Genomic DNA, 18,456 nt, shown 5'->3' with positions numbered 1-18,456 from the left:
TATATATATGTATAGAATTTTTTTTTTTACAAATTTGAATTCTGCATATATATCCATAATTTCCCTTCCCACCAAAGACTTGAGAAGAGAATGTGCTCAGGAGGTAAATGTGTTCACCTCCTGAGCCTCCAAGCTTCACTCCTCTGGCAAACCTGGCTTTGTGTTATCAGTAGGCTTCACGTGTTGCTGCTGCATGTGAGCTGTCTACCCTGTTGTGGTTTTCCTGCTTTTCCTGCAGCTGTCATAATATCAGCAAAGAAGCCGATGACGGTGTGGTGGCTCTCCCTTACAGAGCCATCAAAGAGGTGAGAAGTGTAATGCTCCTTTTCGCAGCCTAAATGAGACAAAGCTGTTGTACCATGCAACATAAATCTGTATAATGTTAGTGTGATGCACATTATTATAAATTGTTTCCAGCCAGGGAACAATTTATTATTAGATTCAAGCCCAGTGACAGCGATGTGAGCGCTAGCACAGACTGTAAAGTCACTGACCTGAACTTGATACAGCCTTGCCTAAATGTGTGGGAGTTGTGTTGGAAAGTGAGTCCACAGAAATCTGTATTCCCTAAAATGGAGAATCTCCTAATAATTTTCCTGATATCCTAATGGAAGTGGTTACTCTTTCAAAAAGATAATATTTTCCACCTGTACCATTTCTCCATTGTCTGTATCATGTGTGCCACAACAAGTAGTCTCAGTGTCTTTATAGTTATTATTTTGTGTTATTTATTTGGTGAAATTCTTCTAGCTTTTTGTTATTACAAAAATTACTGTTATTCTGATTGTGTTTCCCATTTCTGATAGGTATGATTGGGGAGTTACAGCATATTAGAGTAGAATAGAATAGAATAGAATAGAATAGAATAGAATAGAATAGAATAGAATAGAATAGAATAGAATATATTTAATTTATCCCTAAGGAGATCAATAGTTTCATTTCTTTCAGTGTTCATGGGAAAACAGCTTTTACATGTAAAATTTACATTTACACATTTCACATTAGAGCAAATAAAATTTCTATTCAGAGGTTTCACTGTGTTTCCTGATACAGGAGGTAATATTGACATTTTGCAGATGATCACTTATTGCAAAAGAGTTGAGGATTTAATGTTTAACAGAGACTGTCGCCACATGCATAAATAATTCAACTCTCTAGCAAAAGGTCAGACAAACACAATCTTTATGCAACTCAGTTTACACTGCCCACAGCATTGCAGTCCATCCATCCATCCATCCATCCATCCATCCATCCATCCATCCATCCATCCATCCATCCATCCATCCATCCATCCATCCATCCATCCATCCAAGTAAAAACAGCTATAATGGATTTTGCAAAACTGCAGTAAAAATAGCCAATTAAAATTTATATTTACCTAAAATAGCCACCACAATGTCATCCTTTAGTATTTCAATTGAGCCACGGGACAGAAAGTAGAGAGCCGTTAGAACATCGCCGCTGTGGACCAGAGTGTCTCCAGGAGGAGCATGAGTGGTTCTGAAGCGCATGGCCAAGGCCCTCAAGCATCCTTTGGTTGCCCCTTCAAAAGCTTTACAGTTCTCTAGAAGATTTTTGTTAAGGTGGAGGCAGATATCTGCCTGCAGGCATTCAGGAAAACCTTTTAACACCTGTGACACACAAACATCTCTGTCAGCAAAATGCTCAAAAATAGTTTATATTCCATACAGGAATGCTTTAATAAGCTATATCCTACAGAGTGGAAGCTGTCCTCAGTTACAAGATACATAACTACACTTTCACTAAGGAAGAAAATGGTATTGAGATTTGAAGATGGTACAACACACCAGAAAAAAAAACAACAACTGAGAAAGAATCCAACAGTAAATGCAAAATCATAACATATTTTGTGAAACTAAGAAAATCCTATCATTTCGCAAACTACACTAGTAAATAGCTCCTCAGAAACCATAGCTGTTGTAGCTTTTAAAATCTTTACGTTTTGATTCTTTACATTTTTTTGGCCTGTGCAGATTATGTACTTCGTAGACATTCCTAGCAGCCAAAAGCACTGACATGTCTATATTTGCTCATTTCATTATGTCATTTTGCTCACTAATTCCATCATCTAAACCAAAATGATGATCATTTTATTTTACCAATCCAGTTCAAACATTTTTAACAATAGGTTTTCAACTTAAAATATAAAAGAATATATCACAATGTAAATGGACAAATAAAAATTGGTTAGTTTAAAAAAAAAAAAAAGCAAACATTTTATGGAGAAAGGCATTGGACACTTTGATTAATTTAAGCTATCTAGGTAATTATTTAGTTGAAATCTCTGTCTATCAGACATGACTGAATTTTAGTCAAAGATGATTGCTATTGTTTGATCAATGTGGAACTGAGTTGATTTCTACATTTTATTTATGTAAAGTAATATATTTCTAACTCATTTTGTGTAGTAGTCACTGTTTATGTGCTGCACCAACAAACTAAATGGATTTGAATATTTTATGGATTTAAGTAAAACTTTCTTGCTGTGAAAGGATTTGTTTCAGAGAAAGTCAAGTGAAACAGTTATTATTTGTTGATCAAAAAGTTGACCAAGATGCATAACTTTTTATCTCATATGTCAAACATTTAATATTTTGAGCAGGCATCTTCATTCAGGGCTAATCTAGCTTACTTTGCTCCAAAGACTGAAGTGGTTGAGCATGAAAGCAGCTTAAGACTAAAGTGGACCATCTTAAAACAACTCCAGTGTTAAAGACGTCTTCATTTTGTTTTAACAACAGAACATAGAATATATTTCCAGTCAGAGAAAAGCAGTTAAATAGGGTAAAACTGAATTATTAGCTTTCAATTAAGCCTTTGTAATAGTCTTATTACACTGCTTTACATTTACAAAAGTCAGCTGGTTGCACATGTACAACAAACTGAGCCGTCCAGCACCCACTACTAGATTTATGGTAAATCAAGTTACCTACAGCAATTAAGACATTAACCACTTATGACAACATAACAATCTATAACGATATGGATTATTTCCAATCAGGTTTTAGCTAAATGTAAAAAAAAAAAATGTACTGTAATAGTACTATGGTCGGAAAATACAGTAAACACAATTGATATTATTTATCTGAATTACTAAGTATTTTTATCCATCCAAGTAACATTATAAGTACAGCTCTAATAAAAAAGAAAATAAAACCCTTTTAGCTCTGAACAACATATTTAAATTTACCATGAATATAACACATGAACTCCTGCAACATGAGCTTAATGGTTCTGAAATACAATTATGTCTTTTCTTTGAGAAATATTATAGAGGAATTTAAAGGTGCTAAACTCATGGAATACGTAAATAAGAAATAATACACAAACTCCATTCTCCCTGCTAATAGATAAACAGGAAGACATTTAATGCACATCTGCGGATTCACACATCACATTTTCATCAACTTATTTTCATTGTCTCAGAAATCCAAAATGTCTTGTCTCTTACTTCTGACATTAGGTTTTTATACCATTCCAGCCCTACTGTTGTGTATTGGAAAGCTTTGACCAATCGCGTTACCGAACCTCACTTGCATAGCAATTCTGGCTTCGTTTTACACTGGATGTGTATTGGAAGTTCCGAGAATTAGGGGTTAACCTCCTGGAAATTAAATCTGCTCCATCTTTAAATTCCTCTATAATATTCAAATAGATTATTGACAAAACAAATGGAGCAAATGGATGTACCTCCTGCTCTTACCAATGAAGAGATGATAGTCCAGATGTAGAGCAAAGGAAAAAAAGAAAGCTCTTTTTAGCATCCTAAACAGTCATTAATGCAAGGACGGATAAATGCAAGTATTTCTTTTTATTCATTTATCTTTTGGTTGGTTGGTTATTCTTTTTTCTTTTTTCTTTTTTTATTTATTTATTTATTTACCGTGTTCATGTCGATGCCATTGGTGTAGGTCCATGAGTGCTGGAAGTACTCTTCCAGCCGTTGCCTGAGAGGGTTTGGGATCTGGTGAAAGCGGATAAACTCCTTGACCCGTAACATTTGAGCATGGTAGCGGGCTGTCCCAGAGTACAGTCTCTGGATGATGGCAGAGACGTTTCCAAAAATACTGGCATACATGAGGGCTGAAATAAAGACACTGATCAAAAAAGGTGCTGAAACGCAGATCGTAATGTAAACAATATTTACAAGAACAGAGATACATTAATCAAGGATTATGCCTAATAAAATGAAGAGGATTAAATGTAACAGCAAATAAGCAGCAATACTTACAACCAATTAACATGACGCATATGGAAAAGATCTTCTCTGAGTTGGTGTTGGGAGAAACATTCCCAAAGCCCACACTTGTGAGACTGCTGAAAGTGAAGTAAAGGGCGGTGACGTACTTGTCCTTGATGGAGGGACCAGAGTTAGGATCGCTGTAGTTGTATCTCTTCCCTATGGACAATGCCAAATTGTCGAGCCAGCCAATCTTGTGCTGTAGGTAGGGCTTCTCCACATTGCCGATAGCATACCATATGCAGGCCAGCCAGTGGGCAATTAGGGCAAAGATACACATGAGCAACATCAGAACAGCAGCTCCGTACTCAGAGTAACGGTCCAGCTTTCTTGCGACACGCACCAATCGTAGGAGCCTGGCTGTCTTTAGCAGGCCAATGAGAGTGGTTGTCTGCAGAAAAGCCACATGAAGAAAGATTGTCAGCACTTACATGACAGTAGTCTGTACGTTAGCATTGTCAATTCAAATTACAGTCAGTTTGCACTTTGCTGAAAATTACGTCAACTTATACGTAGACAAATAATGAAATGCATAATGACACAGTATAAAGTATCATGGTTGAGTGATGCTTGATTTGACTAAAGTTAGGGTCAGTACACCCTCAGATGTGGTGACATGGATAAAGAGCCGTAATACTGAAAGAAAAGTAGTCAGAGAGTCTCTCTTTATAAAGAAAGAGAGAGAGAGAGATGGTATGGTTCACAAACATTGGTAGTTAAGAATAGGGACTAAAACTACAGCAAGAGCTCATTTGGAATAAGTGTTTGTTAGCTATATTGCCATGTACTGGAAAATTAGTCCAATCACTCCAAACCATGTGATCTTAATATTAGATCTAATATAGTGCCTTTAGATCCAGCATCACCACAACACAGGAACAAAATAAACACGTCAGCATTACCTCTGGACACTACATGGATAGTGTGATACTTTCCTGTATTGAACTGAGCTGCTGATCAGAGTTAATTAAACAATCAATGGAGCTAAATACAGGCCAATTCTGGCAGAAAGCTGCGAACGCTATATAATACTCCTTAGCAGAACTCGGAAATTACTCTTCAGTCAATCTGAATGTAATATATATAATATGTTTCTGTGATACATCTACATTTCTTGCTATATATCAGTCTTTTTGTAGGACTCCAGAATCTCACATTTTATAAATCTTATCCTAAATTAATGTTTGCCATAAGTATTTTTAGCAGTCTTGTTAAGCTTCTAAATTAAATGAGCCTCATAAAAACCATCTGCTTTCCTTGTGTTCCCTTCGTGAGTGAGAATGAAGCCGAGTTGAATTTCCCATGATCAGTCTAAAATTTATAAACACCAAAGCTGAGAAGCTATAAATAGAAGCTGTGAACTGAGATGTCATCATAATGTGTCGATTACAGTGACAATTTGCTGAAGCCAGACATTTTTTTTTCTTTTTGTGAAAGGATAAAAAAGAAAAAAAAAAACAAAACTAGAAACCCATTTCCTTTTTGATTTGTTGTGATCCAGTGAAATGACTCAGCACTAGCAGCAGCAGTGATAGAAAAGATGATTATTGTCTATAATAAGGAGCTTTTCTGGTGTAATGGAGTGGCCACAAAGCACGATAAAGCCCTGAAGTGAATCCAGAGCCTTAGGGGAAATCTCCTGCCAGACAAACAAGCTGACAGAGCTGGCAGCCAGCCTGCCAATGACCATCTAACATGGCCAGCTGTGTACATAACTCTTCTGGTCGGGTCCTCACATAAATGCACCATTGATTGCGATTCGGTAAGCAATTAATCCATGTAAATGGATACCAGAATGAGGACCATTCAGAAAAAAAAAAAAAGAAAAAAAAAAGGATATATAAAGAAATACACTAAGGGAGAAAAATATCAAATTTGAAGTAATCCTTTCATATGCCAGAGGAAAATTCCAGCTTTGAGGAGCTCCCCTTGGGAACTAGTCCAGTTAATAGAGAAAACATCCCGTGGATGATGTGAGAAAAGCTCAAAGGCGTTATAAATGGGTACAAAAATACAGACTACACATTCAAAACAACAGACCTCATCCGATCCCGAGCCAAAGATCAGAAGATCAAAGGGGATCGCTGCAACCATATCGATGAGGAACCAGCCTTTGAAGTAATGGATCGCTATCTTAGCTGGATGGCTAACCACTTCCTCGTTGTGGTTAACGTAGGTGGTCCTGAAGTTTATGAGGATGTCAATAATGAACATGATGTCCACCATCAAATCCACAACATTGAGAGGGCTGCACGAGTAGCCACATTCACGTCTCCTCTGCTCCTCCTGGTCATTGAGCAGGAAAGCAGCAGAGTAAGGAGTGAGGATTGCTGTGTAGATGACCAGCAGCAGGATCAGCCAGTCCCATACTGCCTTAAAGGGGCTGTAGTGGAGGATGGTGAACTTATCAATGCGAGGCGCCTGCAGCTTGTACTCTGGAAGTACATCAGCTCCAAGGGAAAGAACCTGGAGAAGAGGAAAGAGAGACAGTTTAACACGACTCCTCTCACTACTATTGAACTATAGAATTATAGAGTTTAATTTCTAGTGACATTTTGACAGGTTTATTGTTTCTGACAGTCAAGATTTCTTGGTGAATTAAATCAAACTTGCAAAGCAATTTTAACAGTTCAGGGACCTAAAGGATAATGATAAGTCGACTAAATCACCGTTCACATGATTAACTGAGGAAAAGAAGAAATATTGTCACGCAGTCTCTTTAATGAGCAAAGCGTGATTGATTTTTTTAAGATGGATGAACTCTGGCTTGACTGTAGTTTGTCATAGGTGTTCAGGGGCATGAGTTGTTCTCTCATTTCCTATTAGTTTATTTTCAAATGTTAGACAAAGATGGGATTCTCTAAAAGCAGAAAAAATAGCGTATCAGCAATAATGGGGGCCCTGGATCTCTTTCTTTGGTCTGTTCTTCTCAGCACATACACGTGAATTATAAATTTGGCCATGCCACCCGTCATGAAGCAGTGCCTCAAAACCTCACATCAAAGTGTAAGGAATTATTTAATTAAGATGGTGGCATGCATGTCTAAGCATGTCACTAACAAAACTGTGCAATGTCAAATCTGTCATTATTGCATCATCATACATTAGTGCATAGTACCCACAATGGATAAAATGTTAAAGCTTACAAAGAGTGATGCGAACATTGCGGAGGAAAATAAAATAAAGAGAGCAAATTAAATGTGTGTAATCAGCATTATCATAAAATATTCAGGAATAAGATCTTTTTAGTGTTGCAATTACTTGTTTGCAGTAACAAACTGCACTTTTTTCGCTATGCTATCTAAAATGTCTGTTTAAAGTCCAGCTTATGAATGAGTCACTTGAGTAAATAATCCCCCACTTGTGTCATGTTAGCATTGCTCTTCATAATTTACCCATGTTCATGTTTCAGCTGACAGAACCACACACACGGTGTGTGTGGTAAAAGATCCTTCTGGCTATGTGAGCAGGTTTGAGATATTAAAAATCTGTGAATGTTTGACATGTCAAACAGTTTCATATTTTATGTCTTTCTTATTTTATTTTTGCTTTAGAGTTTGAAAGACCTAAGTGCAGATTTCCCAGGAACCCTTCATAGGTCTTTCCCATAACAACACACCCTTTTAATAGTTCTCAGACACCATACAAACATAAAGCTCTACCCAGAATACGGATTGAGAACAACGTATAAGAACTCCCAAACCAGGACTGCAAAAACAGAATAGTGTTATTTTCTTCTTGCGGCTTTTAGAGTGGGAAGAGATCAATCTATTCTTGTGAAGCACTTATCGGCTTTTAGAATAATGGGCTGGAGTTTGACCTGTTCTTGAAGATAAAATCTTTAATCTCACCTGTGTAACTTTTTCTGTGACGTTGTGAGTTCTGTCTTTGACTTTTGGTGCTATGATGGCTTTCTCTGAGGTTGGGGGAGAATGAGCTTTCTTATCGGTGCCCTCTGTGAAGTTGAGTGCAATCAGCGGGATCTTGTTGATGGTGCTGTACTTGTTGATGTTTGAATCAGAGGTAGAGCCGAGCAGACTGGACTTCACATGGTTGAAAGGGCCTGGTGATTCAGGGAAGAGAGCATTTATCTTAGCAGCAAAATCATCATCTTTAGGACAAATCTAATTAATTCTATTTCATAAAATCATTAAAAAAATCATAATAAATCTTTGTAATCCAACAATTAAAAACTAATTGTTTTCCAAGTTAATATTCTTAGCAGAGCCTATTGAATATTGTGTACATTAAAACCATAATAGTAAAATGATCTGTTGTTTTGCTCACGTGGACTAAATTAAAATTGAAGGAACTTTAAATCACAAACATCTTTTTTGTACTAAGACATAACAGAGACTGAAGTATGTTTATAGTAAGTGATTTTCTCTCAGATATTTTTTCTTTTAAATATCCCCTTAAACATGGCACTTTCATAAGAAAAGTTAACCAGGTGGAGAAAACCCTCTTACTTTATGTCCCACTTAGTTCCATACGTAAAACAAGTACAAGAAAAAGAGCACACCTCCCACTAGATCAACATTTGGCAAATGTTCTCCAGCAGCTCTTTAGGAGTTTCCACACTTTTGCAAATTTTAACACTTTCTGTGTTAGCTTTAACAGTTTTAGTAGCTATGACAAAATAATGGAAATAATGTGTTTTCACACACACACACACACAAAAAGTACTTGTAGCTGATTACACACATTAATGTTAGCATCTTAAAAGCAAACTCTCATGGTTTGAGGACAGGTGTTGACACAAACACAGTCCTGGAGGAGTTTCAGAAGTCCTCAATAAAACATTCTATTCTGATTCTGATCAGTCCAGACCTTCATTATTAGTGCTTTCAAAAATATATCTACAAGAATGATTAGATTATGTTCACAACAGGGGTTATTGGAAATGGAGTATTTCTGATTCTTAGAATATGCATTGGTGTAAAGACAGAATAATCAGCTCCTGATTGCCTTGTTTTCTTTCAAACTCCTTCCTTCAGTTTTCACATTATGTTTGCTTCAAGACATCAAGATATCACATGTGCCTTTGGTGCACATTGGTAAACGTATCTGCAGGAAATCCAGTTTTAATTTAAATTCAATCAGTGTAATCTTTTTACAGAGCTGCTGATGTACTTTTCCATTTTAAGAGAAGCTTTTGAAGAGCAAAAATTTAAGTCTGGTAAAAAGCCAATATATAAAAAAAATCAAAAGCAAAATCAGACATAAAGTAGCAAAAGGAGGGAAAAATGCATAAACCCGCTAACAAACTTAAACACTAAAAGAAAACAAAGAACAAGCAAAAGAACATTGGAAAAGGGGAGAGAAAAACAAAAAAAGCATAAATCCATTACATAAAATGTGACTTTGATTATATTTCATATTTATATTCCAACATTTATTTTTTTGTTTTGCTGATGGGATATACCATGTTTTTTGTTTTCTCTATTCCATGATCACCCACATGGCTCTAAGCCAAACTATTAAGCCAAACTATTAAATTTAAACAAGACATTGGACTGACTGAAACTAAGAAATTTTTGTAATGTTTAACCCAACAACCTAACTACTAACACATATAATTGAGTGAATATCTTTCATGTTTATAAATTTTACATTACCTTGACTTCCATTAGCCAGCTGCCACTTATCCTTATTATTTTACTGCTTTTAAGTGAATACAACTTCCATCCAAAAAGTTTGGCTGTCTGAGTAGTCCATAATGTTTGAATGATTAGATGTAACAGCAAACTGACATTTTAGCAAAAAATCTAATTTTTTAAAGCTGACTTTAAAGCTCTCGGAAAGATTTTATCAAGGGACTCGCTGTCTGGAGTAAAAGATATCAGTTTACTCAATAGGGTTGAACAATTTTCAATCAACTTTTAGCTAATAGGCTTATTATTTATCATATTATATAAATAAATGACGTGATATAGCCATTTTAACATCTAATACAGATCCATGGACCACGACTTAAATCTTGTTTCTTAAAAACAAGATCACTAGATGGAATGTAATGAATGCATTTACATAAACTATGACCTAATATCCTTGTCCTAGTTTATATCTATTTTTCTTAAACCATACACTTATTATTAAACATAATCCTGCATAGTAAGACTTGTCTTTGCATCTAGATTCCTCTCCCAATTCTCCATTGCATCCCAGTTATATTGCTTTTGGGCACTACTATTATTTTTTAATCATTATTAAGAATTTACCTCCCAAGTTTAATGAGTGGGTAACTTCTTTGCAAAAAACTCTATAAAAGCCAGTTCATTTATTTGATTTAGTTTGGATTTCTAAACAGGTTATACAATCTTTCCACTCCGGATACCTCACAGCCTGAGTTACTAATGTTTCTAATTAGAAATTGTACCTTCACTTGTATGTCGGTCCCTGAATACACTTTTTGAATTGGAGCTATAGCCCTCAATTTCATGGATGGATGAGGCTCTCCTCATGCTGCCGGTGCTGCCTCTGGGGAAGGTGTTTGACAGGGAGGTGGAGGACTGGTGAGGCTCTGTCTGGTACAGCTTGTCCCACGGGACTTTGAGGGATGAATGATCAAGTGGTTCAGGGCCGATGCTAGCCTGGGAAGAGTGGTGGCTAGAACTTATGAGGGCACGCGTGTCATTGGCCTCAGTAGGACTGCAAATGCTCTTTGTGGGTGAAGGAAAGCTCTCCAAGGCCACCGAGTCCTCATCTTCTTTGGGAGAATCCACCATTACGGCGTCTGGGTCCTCTTGTGGAAGAGATTGCTTGTTGGTATTCATCAGGCTCAAGGCGACCTGACGGAAGCGAAAGAATCTGCTCCTTCCTATCAAATGAGAAAAGAAAGTCGATATACTGATTATCTTTCTGCACTGAAATGACATTTAAAGTTCAACAGTACATCCACAAAACACTGAAGTGTCTGTATGACATTAACTTAAAATGCATTCAACACACACACAAAATCCATCCACATTATCGCAGCTGCTGTGCTGTCAACCCTCAAACAAAATGAATGTACATGTCACCAGAGTGAGGTTAGCTCAGACCAATTTCCACAATGTTCAAAGAGCTTTAAGTTGTAAGTTAATAAATATATAAATGGCGTAATACTGTTTACCCACTAATAGTTGAAGTCCCCTATGACAAATCACTTTTGTTGTTACATTTTCAGCAGTTTATAACATGTATTCAATCACATATTGGACGGTTTACTTTATTATTACATTTTTGCTAAAACTGGACTGGACTTGCATTGCCCTTTCCTAGTCACACCGAATCTTTAAAGTGCTTTTACACTAGAGCCACATTCAACCAGCCAAACACACAAACATGCAGACATTCATACAGCATTTTGCAAATCAGTAGGGAACTTGAGATTAAGTGCCTTGCCCAGGGGGACATGTGGCAGAAGGAGGTTCAAATCAAACCCCATAATTTTTTAATTGCAAGATGGCCTCTGCTCCCATTGAACCACAGTATTTTAGCATGGCCCAGTTTACAGAACTAGCAAATAAATGTGGTATTTACAGCCTCCTATAAGAATTGTTAGAGTCTGAGATAATTATAATTAGAGCCATATTCACTCATGGGCCGCTTCATTAGAAATATGTCTTTGATCGCTTGCTAACCCAAATACTAAATCAGCAAAACTGAACGTTAAAACTGAATGGAGAAGAACGAGAAGGCTGGTTGGAGTATTTCTAAAACTTCCGATTCATTACGATTTTTTACAAACCACCATCTTCTTCATCCAGAGAGAATGGAGAGAAAGTCTAGTGGCAGCTGTGTGAAGGAAAATGCATTTTCAATGTAAGAGGTCAAAGGAGAATGGGCAAACTAGACAATAGAAAGGGAACCAAAATAACCACGCTTTACAAATAATTTGGAAAACAATCTCTGCCCAACACATTGACCACTGGGACAAGCATAGATGCATCCTGCCTTGTACCTACACTTCATAGCCCGGTAGTGGTGGTGTCATGGTGTGTAGATATTTTCCTGGCACAAGTTCAACCTTTAAATACAAACTTGGTATTGTATCCTTTTCAAGGCCACTAATGCTACCAGTATCCTTTATTTATTAGTAGGTTTACAGTAAGAAGAGTAGAGAAAAGAAGAGAGAACATGCAGTAGTTGGCCAGGGGGAAGGAACTGAACACGGTAGCAGAATTGAAGACTGCAGCCTCTGTTTATGGTGCACCCGCTCTGCTACTGAGCCACTTAGAGTCCCGACTTGGGACTTTTTGGATCTTGCATACCTTACATGGTTGCTGATTGTGTTAATCTCTTTATGACCCTTCTTCATGACAGCTGATTCCAGCAGGATATTGCACTATGCCAGAAAACTAAAAGGAGCACGTCGAATGTACCCCATCTGGAAAGGTGAGTCTAATAAAGAGACTCAGGAGTATAAAACCTACATCTTCCCTTTCTGAAAACTGATTATCAGTAACTATGTTTTGAGCTTCAGGGGATTACAAAATCAAACACCAAATTGCTTTTTCAAAAATATGTTGCACTGGAAGCAAGAAAAAATGCTAAATGCAGAATCCTTGTTTGTGTCTAAGTCCTATAGGCAATATATGCAATGAAACATTAACAGGAGCAATTAGGCAGGAAGAACAATTTTGTGGTTGTTTTGCTCCTTCAGAAATATGAGCCCAAGACAATGTTAGAGACGCATATAACAGCAATTACAGTTTAATCTCCATCTCATAAAAGAGCGGTTCCAATATTGCCCTGCTGTAATGGGGCTGCACATTAAAAGATGAGGTGTGAAGACCACCAATTTTCCAACTCCATTTACAGTGTTTGTCATAAAGCGGTTGGCGATAGCTAGAAGAAGCAAATTAGTTTACCAGGAGTAATTTTAGATACTGAAGCTTGCATAGACTGATTCTCTGATGTCAAACTTACAGAAGTCTTTCAACTTATGCAATAGTGTCAGAAAACATATTTCCAGAAAGCAGCTGATGCATTAACTATTTTGCATTGGTGTGTAAATGTAAGCGATACTGCAATACATATCTCTTTTGAACATATAAAACCATTAACGAGTAAATACAAACTTGAAGTGTAAATAGTTTAAATGGTATTTTAAGTTTTTTTTGCAACTAAAATAATATACTAAAACAATCATATTCATGTTTGATTTTATAGTAATCTACAGCAAGAAACTCATAATCTGCAAAAACAGTAGTTCACGTACAGGTTCAATGGGAAAGTCTTGAGTGCAGCCTGAAATCAACTTTAATTCCTTCCTGTTGTGTAAGAGAAATTCAAAGTCAAAGACAACGTTAAGGTCATACAGTAAGTGTGTGTGCGTGCATGTAATGAAGACTCTTTCTCTCTGACTCCACTAATCTAAAGTCACATCGTATGTTCATCTGTCTCATGTACCCACAGGTTCTCTTCTTGAAACCTCATCACAAGCCATCAACTCTGATTAACAATGCTAGCATAAAACACAGGGGCATGGCTGCATGCAGAGGCATAAAATTCACATATGAACATTGTACAACACAAGCTAAATGAAAGAGCCCTAGAGACAGAGAAAAGAATATTGCTGAACTGCATGTTTCATTGTTTTTGCACCATCTGATACACACCCAAAGAGAAAATACAAAGACACAAGCAGAGCACAGCATTCTATCCCTGTGTTCACATGGGGCTTGTTACTGCAACTTTGTAAGCTACTCTGTGCTAGCTGACTAATAAAATAAGCCAATGGTTCTCAAACTTTTCATAACAAAGCAATCAATCAATCAAATTTTATTTGCATAGCATATTTCAGCAGCAAGGCATTTCAAAGTGCTTTGCATAATTAAAATAAAAACAGCACGTGACATTGAATAAACAGTGAGAAAGAGAAAGATATTTTGAAAAAAAAAAGGATTAAAACAAGATAAAAAGATTAAAATCCGCGCCCCTTTTAGGACTTCAGTTAAACGTTGTTTAACTGGGACTCTAACTCTCTGGGAATTTAGTCAAAAACACCGTTTGACAAGGACTCCAACCTCTAGGTTTTTCAGACACAGTAGCACTATACTGGCAGACTTTTGAAGACAACAATTCAGCACCTAGTCAGTGTGTTGTATTATGCCATTAGAACAACAAAAGAAGAACAAATCATTCTTATCAATTAGCTCTGTTGGGTCAAGGATGCAATTAGTTATGTTTTCCAAATTTTAGTTTGAAAAAGTTAACAGAAAGACCCGCCTAAATTGGAATTTAAAGTGGGAGAGTTGCAGGTTTCTTACCAACCTTGATCAACAAATCTAACATGGCTGCCTGGAATTTAAAATGTAATATTTAAACAGGTTCTTTGCATTTTTGAAAATGCATCGTTATATATATTGTAAAACCTGCAGATGATTCCAATATTGTAAGATTATAACAGGGGTCTCCAAACTTTAGAATCCAAAGACTCTTTTTAGTCCAAGACCAGCCCAAAAGTTCCATGAACTTTTGACAAATTAAAAACAGAAAACCTTTGCAAACAAAACAAGCATTGGCTACAATGTCTACCTTTTCTTCTTTAATATACTGATATATTTTTTCAAATGATAAAATGATGATGTAACACGTTTAGTAGTTTCCAACCTAATGAAGAGAAAAGGTAATCTAAAATATATTACAGGTACTCTTAGTGTTATTCTTTTTGGGAATTTCATTACAACTCTCCCATGAAAAAAGACCTGAAACACTGCATTTATTATTATGTCTATATTAAAAACAAACCAAACCAAACAAAACAAAACAAACAAAAAAATACTTTAGTTCATTCATTGTCAATTTAAGAAAAAAAAGTATTAAGGTCCAAAGAATCCCTTGTGGCTCTGAAGATGCAGATGCAGACCACAGGTATATTTTGTTTACCACCAGATGACTTTACTTGACGTCAGGGTGTATTTCTTTTGAAAGAGATATGATATCATGGAATATTCTAAGATTTATTTCTGAAAAAATAAAAAATAAATAAAATAAATGTAATTCACATTTTTATTTTTCTACCCTGGCAGAAAATCTTTTTATGGAACAATTAATTAGAGCAAAGTGATAATAATGTTAAGCACACTCAGTCCTAGTACAAGGCGACCAAAGAATGGAAAGATATGATGCTATTTATAGAAGTTCAATAATAAACTCCTGGTATATCTGATACTCACTTTGATCTGACTTTGTAGGGGATGCAGGGCTTATGTTCTCTGTGGAGTGGTCACTTCCTTCATCCACAACGTAATCAAAATTTAAAATAAACATCATCACAACTCCTTCTTCATTCTTGACTGGGATTATGTGAGTAGTACACTGAAAGTCAGACCCTGAAAGAGAACAAAAATATCTGTGTCAAACAACTGAAATCACTAGGTTTAAAGGTCAGCCTAAGAACTGTAAACTTTTCAACATGCGCCGTCTAATAAGCATCACCTGAAACAATGTCCTCGAAGTCCAGTGTTTGGATGGGAAATCATATGTAAAGATTGTGAAAAGGTTTGTAGTTTACAACAGGAGTGACTGAGTTTAATGTTTTGTTTTCAAAACCCATAGAAAGGACACATTAAAAACTTGTTACACTTAAAACGACTTTACACTATTTTTTTTTAGCAAAAACAATAGGTAGATAAAGAGAGAACTAGATGTATAGATGGATGAATAGGTAGATAGCTAGATGGAACTGATGAAGGTGAATTAAAACTTACCAGGCCAAAATAGAGAGGGAGTAAGATTTAGAGGGATGTTTTAAATGGGTTGGCCCTATTAAAATCAATTTAAGGACAGAAACAGAACAATCAATTTGTGCAGGATATTTGCAGTTGAACCTCTTGGCCCCGATAGTAAAACTTTCTACCCACTGAGCTCTGAACAGCATCACAATAGCCACTGTGCAGCAGCGGCTAAGCTGACATAACGGATCAGTGACCGGCAGGATAAAGCAATTCTGACAGTGTTTTAACTCATAAACCATTAAATCCTTGACCACATAATGGACATTCCCACCATGAATTCAAACAAAAATAAGATTAGTGTTTTTCGAAGCTATATGGAAACAGCAGCATGCATCTTGTTGGTATGGGCAGAAAAGACACAGTCCAAATGGAAAAGTCTGCAGATCTGTCTGTGTAGGTTGCTGTCTTCCTCATTTATAGAGAGGACACACATTATCAGTGTTCCCTGTAATCTCCTCGGGGCTCACAGACACCCTGCCAGCAGCATTCATTAGCAGCCGACTTGGTGTCTGACTAAATATAACGAGCTTGCTCTGCCTCAACATGCCAGAAATGCGTTGGAAGGGTTTCTGCATCTAAACGAATGAAAGTAGTGATGCATTGTCAATTTTGAAATACCCTAATATGATTTTAATGGAATAGGAAACAAAACAACAACAACAACAACAACAACAAAAACTTGAATGAATTCTTATTGGAGAACCAATTATATTTAATGTTTCAAGTGTATAGTGTGAGGTGAACCCATGGGAATAAATAGTGCAACATACAGCTGCATATATAGTGTGAGGATAATAGGACCAGCAGGTGTGGACTACATCCAGCCTCGTGTTATGGTTGCCTCACTGTATTTCATGATGAAGAGGAACACGGCTATCAGGGCAGGGCAGCTGTTTGTCCTTTACTAGAAAATCCTCTTGCATAAAAAAAAAAAAAAACATTTCTCTGGGAAAAATACAGGTAATATTCCTGCTCTAATAAATCTAATAAAACTATAGGATAAGAAATGTTTCGATTATATCTTGGTCTTTCAAACATTTATTTCATTCTAGCTAGTGGAGAAAATACTAGAAATCTGTACAACACGGTTATTTGCTGAGAACAAGACCCTTAACGTTGCAATCGAAGAACTCAATGTGTTGACTCTTTGACTTCCAGGAAATGTATTTTTATATGAGCCTCTTCACTGTCAGGCACGTTTATTCTAAAGATCTGGACAGTATTCCAACTACTCCTCACACAGATCAGGCTCAAATGGCAGCTTAAAAACAAAGTTTAGATTGATACATTTGTAGAAATAGACTAGAATACAAATAGAATAGAATAGAATAGAATAGAATAGAATAGAATAGAAATAACCTTTATTGTCTCTCAGTGGGGAAATTCCGTACATTAGCAGCAAAGTGACAGAAAAGTCCTTTGACTTTTCTATCAAAGGACATACAGATAATATAAAAACATAAAAACCGAAAGAATAATAGGATGCACAGAAAATAACAGACATACTAACACAGGTTTTACTCAGATCCTGTTTCCACTCAGAATCACATGCAGTGTTTTGCAGTGTTTCTCCAAAACTTTATCACATTTTGTTATTCATGGCCACAAACTTGAGTATTTTTGGGAAGGGGTCCCTTGTGACACAAAAACACAAATTAGTGCAGAATTGTCCATGTGAAGGAAAATGACACATGGTTTTCATTTTTTTTCTTTTTACATAACAATACAAAAAGTTTACCATGTATGTATATTCAGCCTGCTTTTTTCATTACTTTGTTTGGCCATCTGCTTTTGGAGAGCATCTGTAAGCAGTCATTTCTGGATCTTGTTAAAAATTATGAATTAGACTAATATCTAAATCATTCTAAAACCATTCCAATGTAACTATGGCTTTATGTTTGAGGTTGTCCTGTGGGAAGATGAGCATCTACCTCAACTCTGTCTAGCTCACCTCTCCATGTTGAATAAAGCATATCTAATATGGTGCTAATATTGATTAATCTACTTATGTAGGCACTGGATTTTATTTAGGGGCTAAATCTAAATGCAGATCATACATTTTCAAATTTTACTTTGTGATTTTTTTTTGTTCTGTCACTTAAAATACTAATAAAATACATTGGAGTTGTTGGTTGTGGGGTGGTAAAATGCACAAAAAAGTTTAAAGGGTGTAAATACTTTTGCCTTGTTAAAGATATGAGCTGTAAACCCTATAAACACTTTTCAAATGTTTTATAATGGTTGCAGCTCAGGTCTAGACTTAGAGAATTGCTGAAAATTTAGGGTTATTAATAGAGAAAAAATATCAGAGTTTTATATTTCTGCAGGAAAACAAAAACAAACATTGTCAGTTTGTTGTTGTTTTTTTGCGAGTAGAAAAAAAATAACTGTATTGAAGTTTTATAATAATTGTAATGAAAGAAAATAGAAATTTAGCTTTTGAGGGCATTTTTTTCCCCTAAGCATTCA

The 18,456-nt window shown here is 36.2% G+C and overlaps 1 protein-coding gene across 1 annotated transcript in view; it reads right to left on the bottom strand.

Moving 5' to 3' along the window:
* Positions 1-18,456, bottom strand: part of kcnh7 (potassium voltage-gated channel subfamily H member 7) — a 52,333-nt gene that overhangs the window by 10,233 nt on the left and 23,644 nt on the right. Inside the window, exons 4-10 of the mRNA XM_016668731.1 lie at positions 15,427-15,582; positions 10,641-11,081; positions 8,113-8,324; positions 6,302-6,727; positions 4,253-4,652; positions 3,904-4,104; positions 1,379-1,633 (exon numbers count right to left, since the gene is read on the bottom strand). Of these exons, the coding sequence (XP_016524217.1) occupies positions 1,379-1,633; positions 3,904-4,104; positions 4,253-4,652; positions 6,302-6,727; positions 8,113-8,324; positions 10,641-11,081; positions 15,427-15,582 (2,091 nt within the window). The remainder of the gene's footprint in view (positions 1-1,378; positions 1,634-3,903; positions 4,105-4,252; positions 4,653-6,301; positions 6,728-8,112; positions 8,325-10,640; positions 11,082-15,426; positions 15,583-18,456) is intronic.

The sequence above is a fragment of the Poecilia formosa genome, unplaced genomic scaffold, assembly GCF_000485575.1.
Source record: "Poecilia formosa unplaced genomic scaffold, Poecilia_formosa-5.1.2 Scaffold16, whole genome shotgun sequence".
Lineage (NCBI taxonomy): Eukaryota > Metazoa > Chordata > Actinopteri > Cyprinodontiformes > Poeciliidae > Poecilia > Poecilia formosa.
This window is presented reverse-complemented; position numbering and strand designations above follow the sequence as displayed.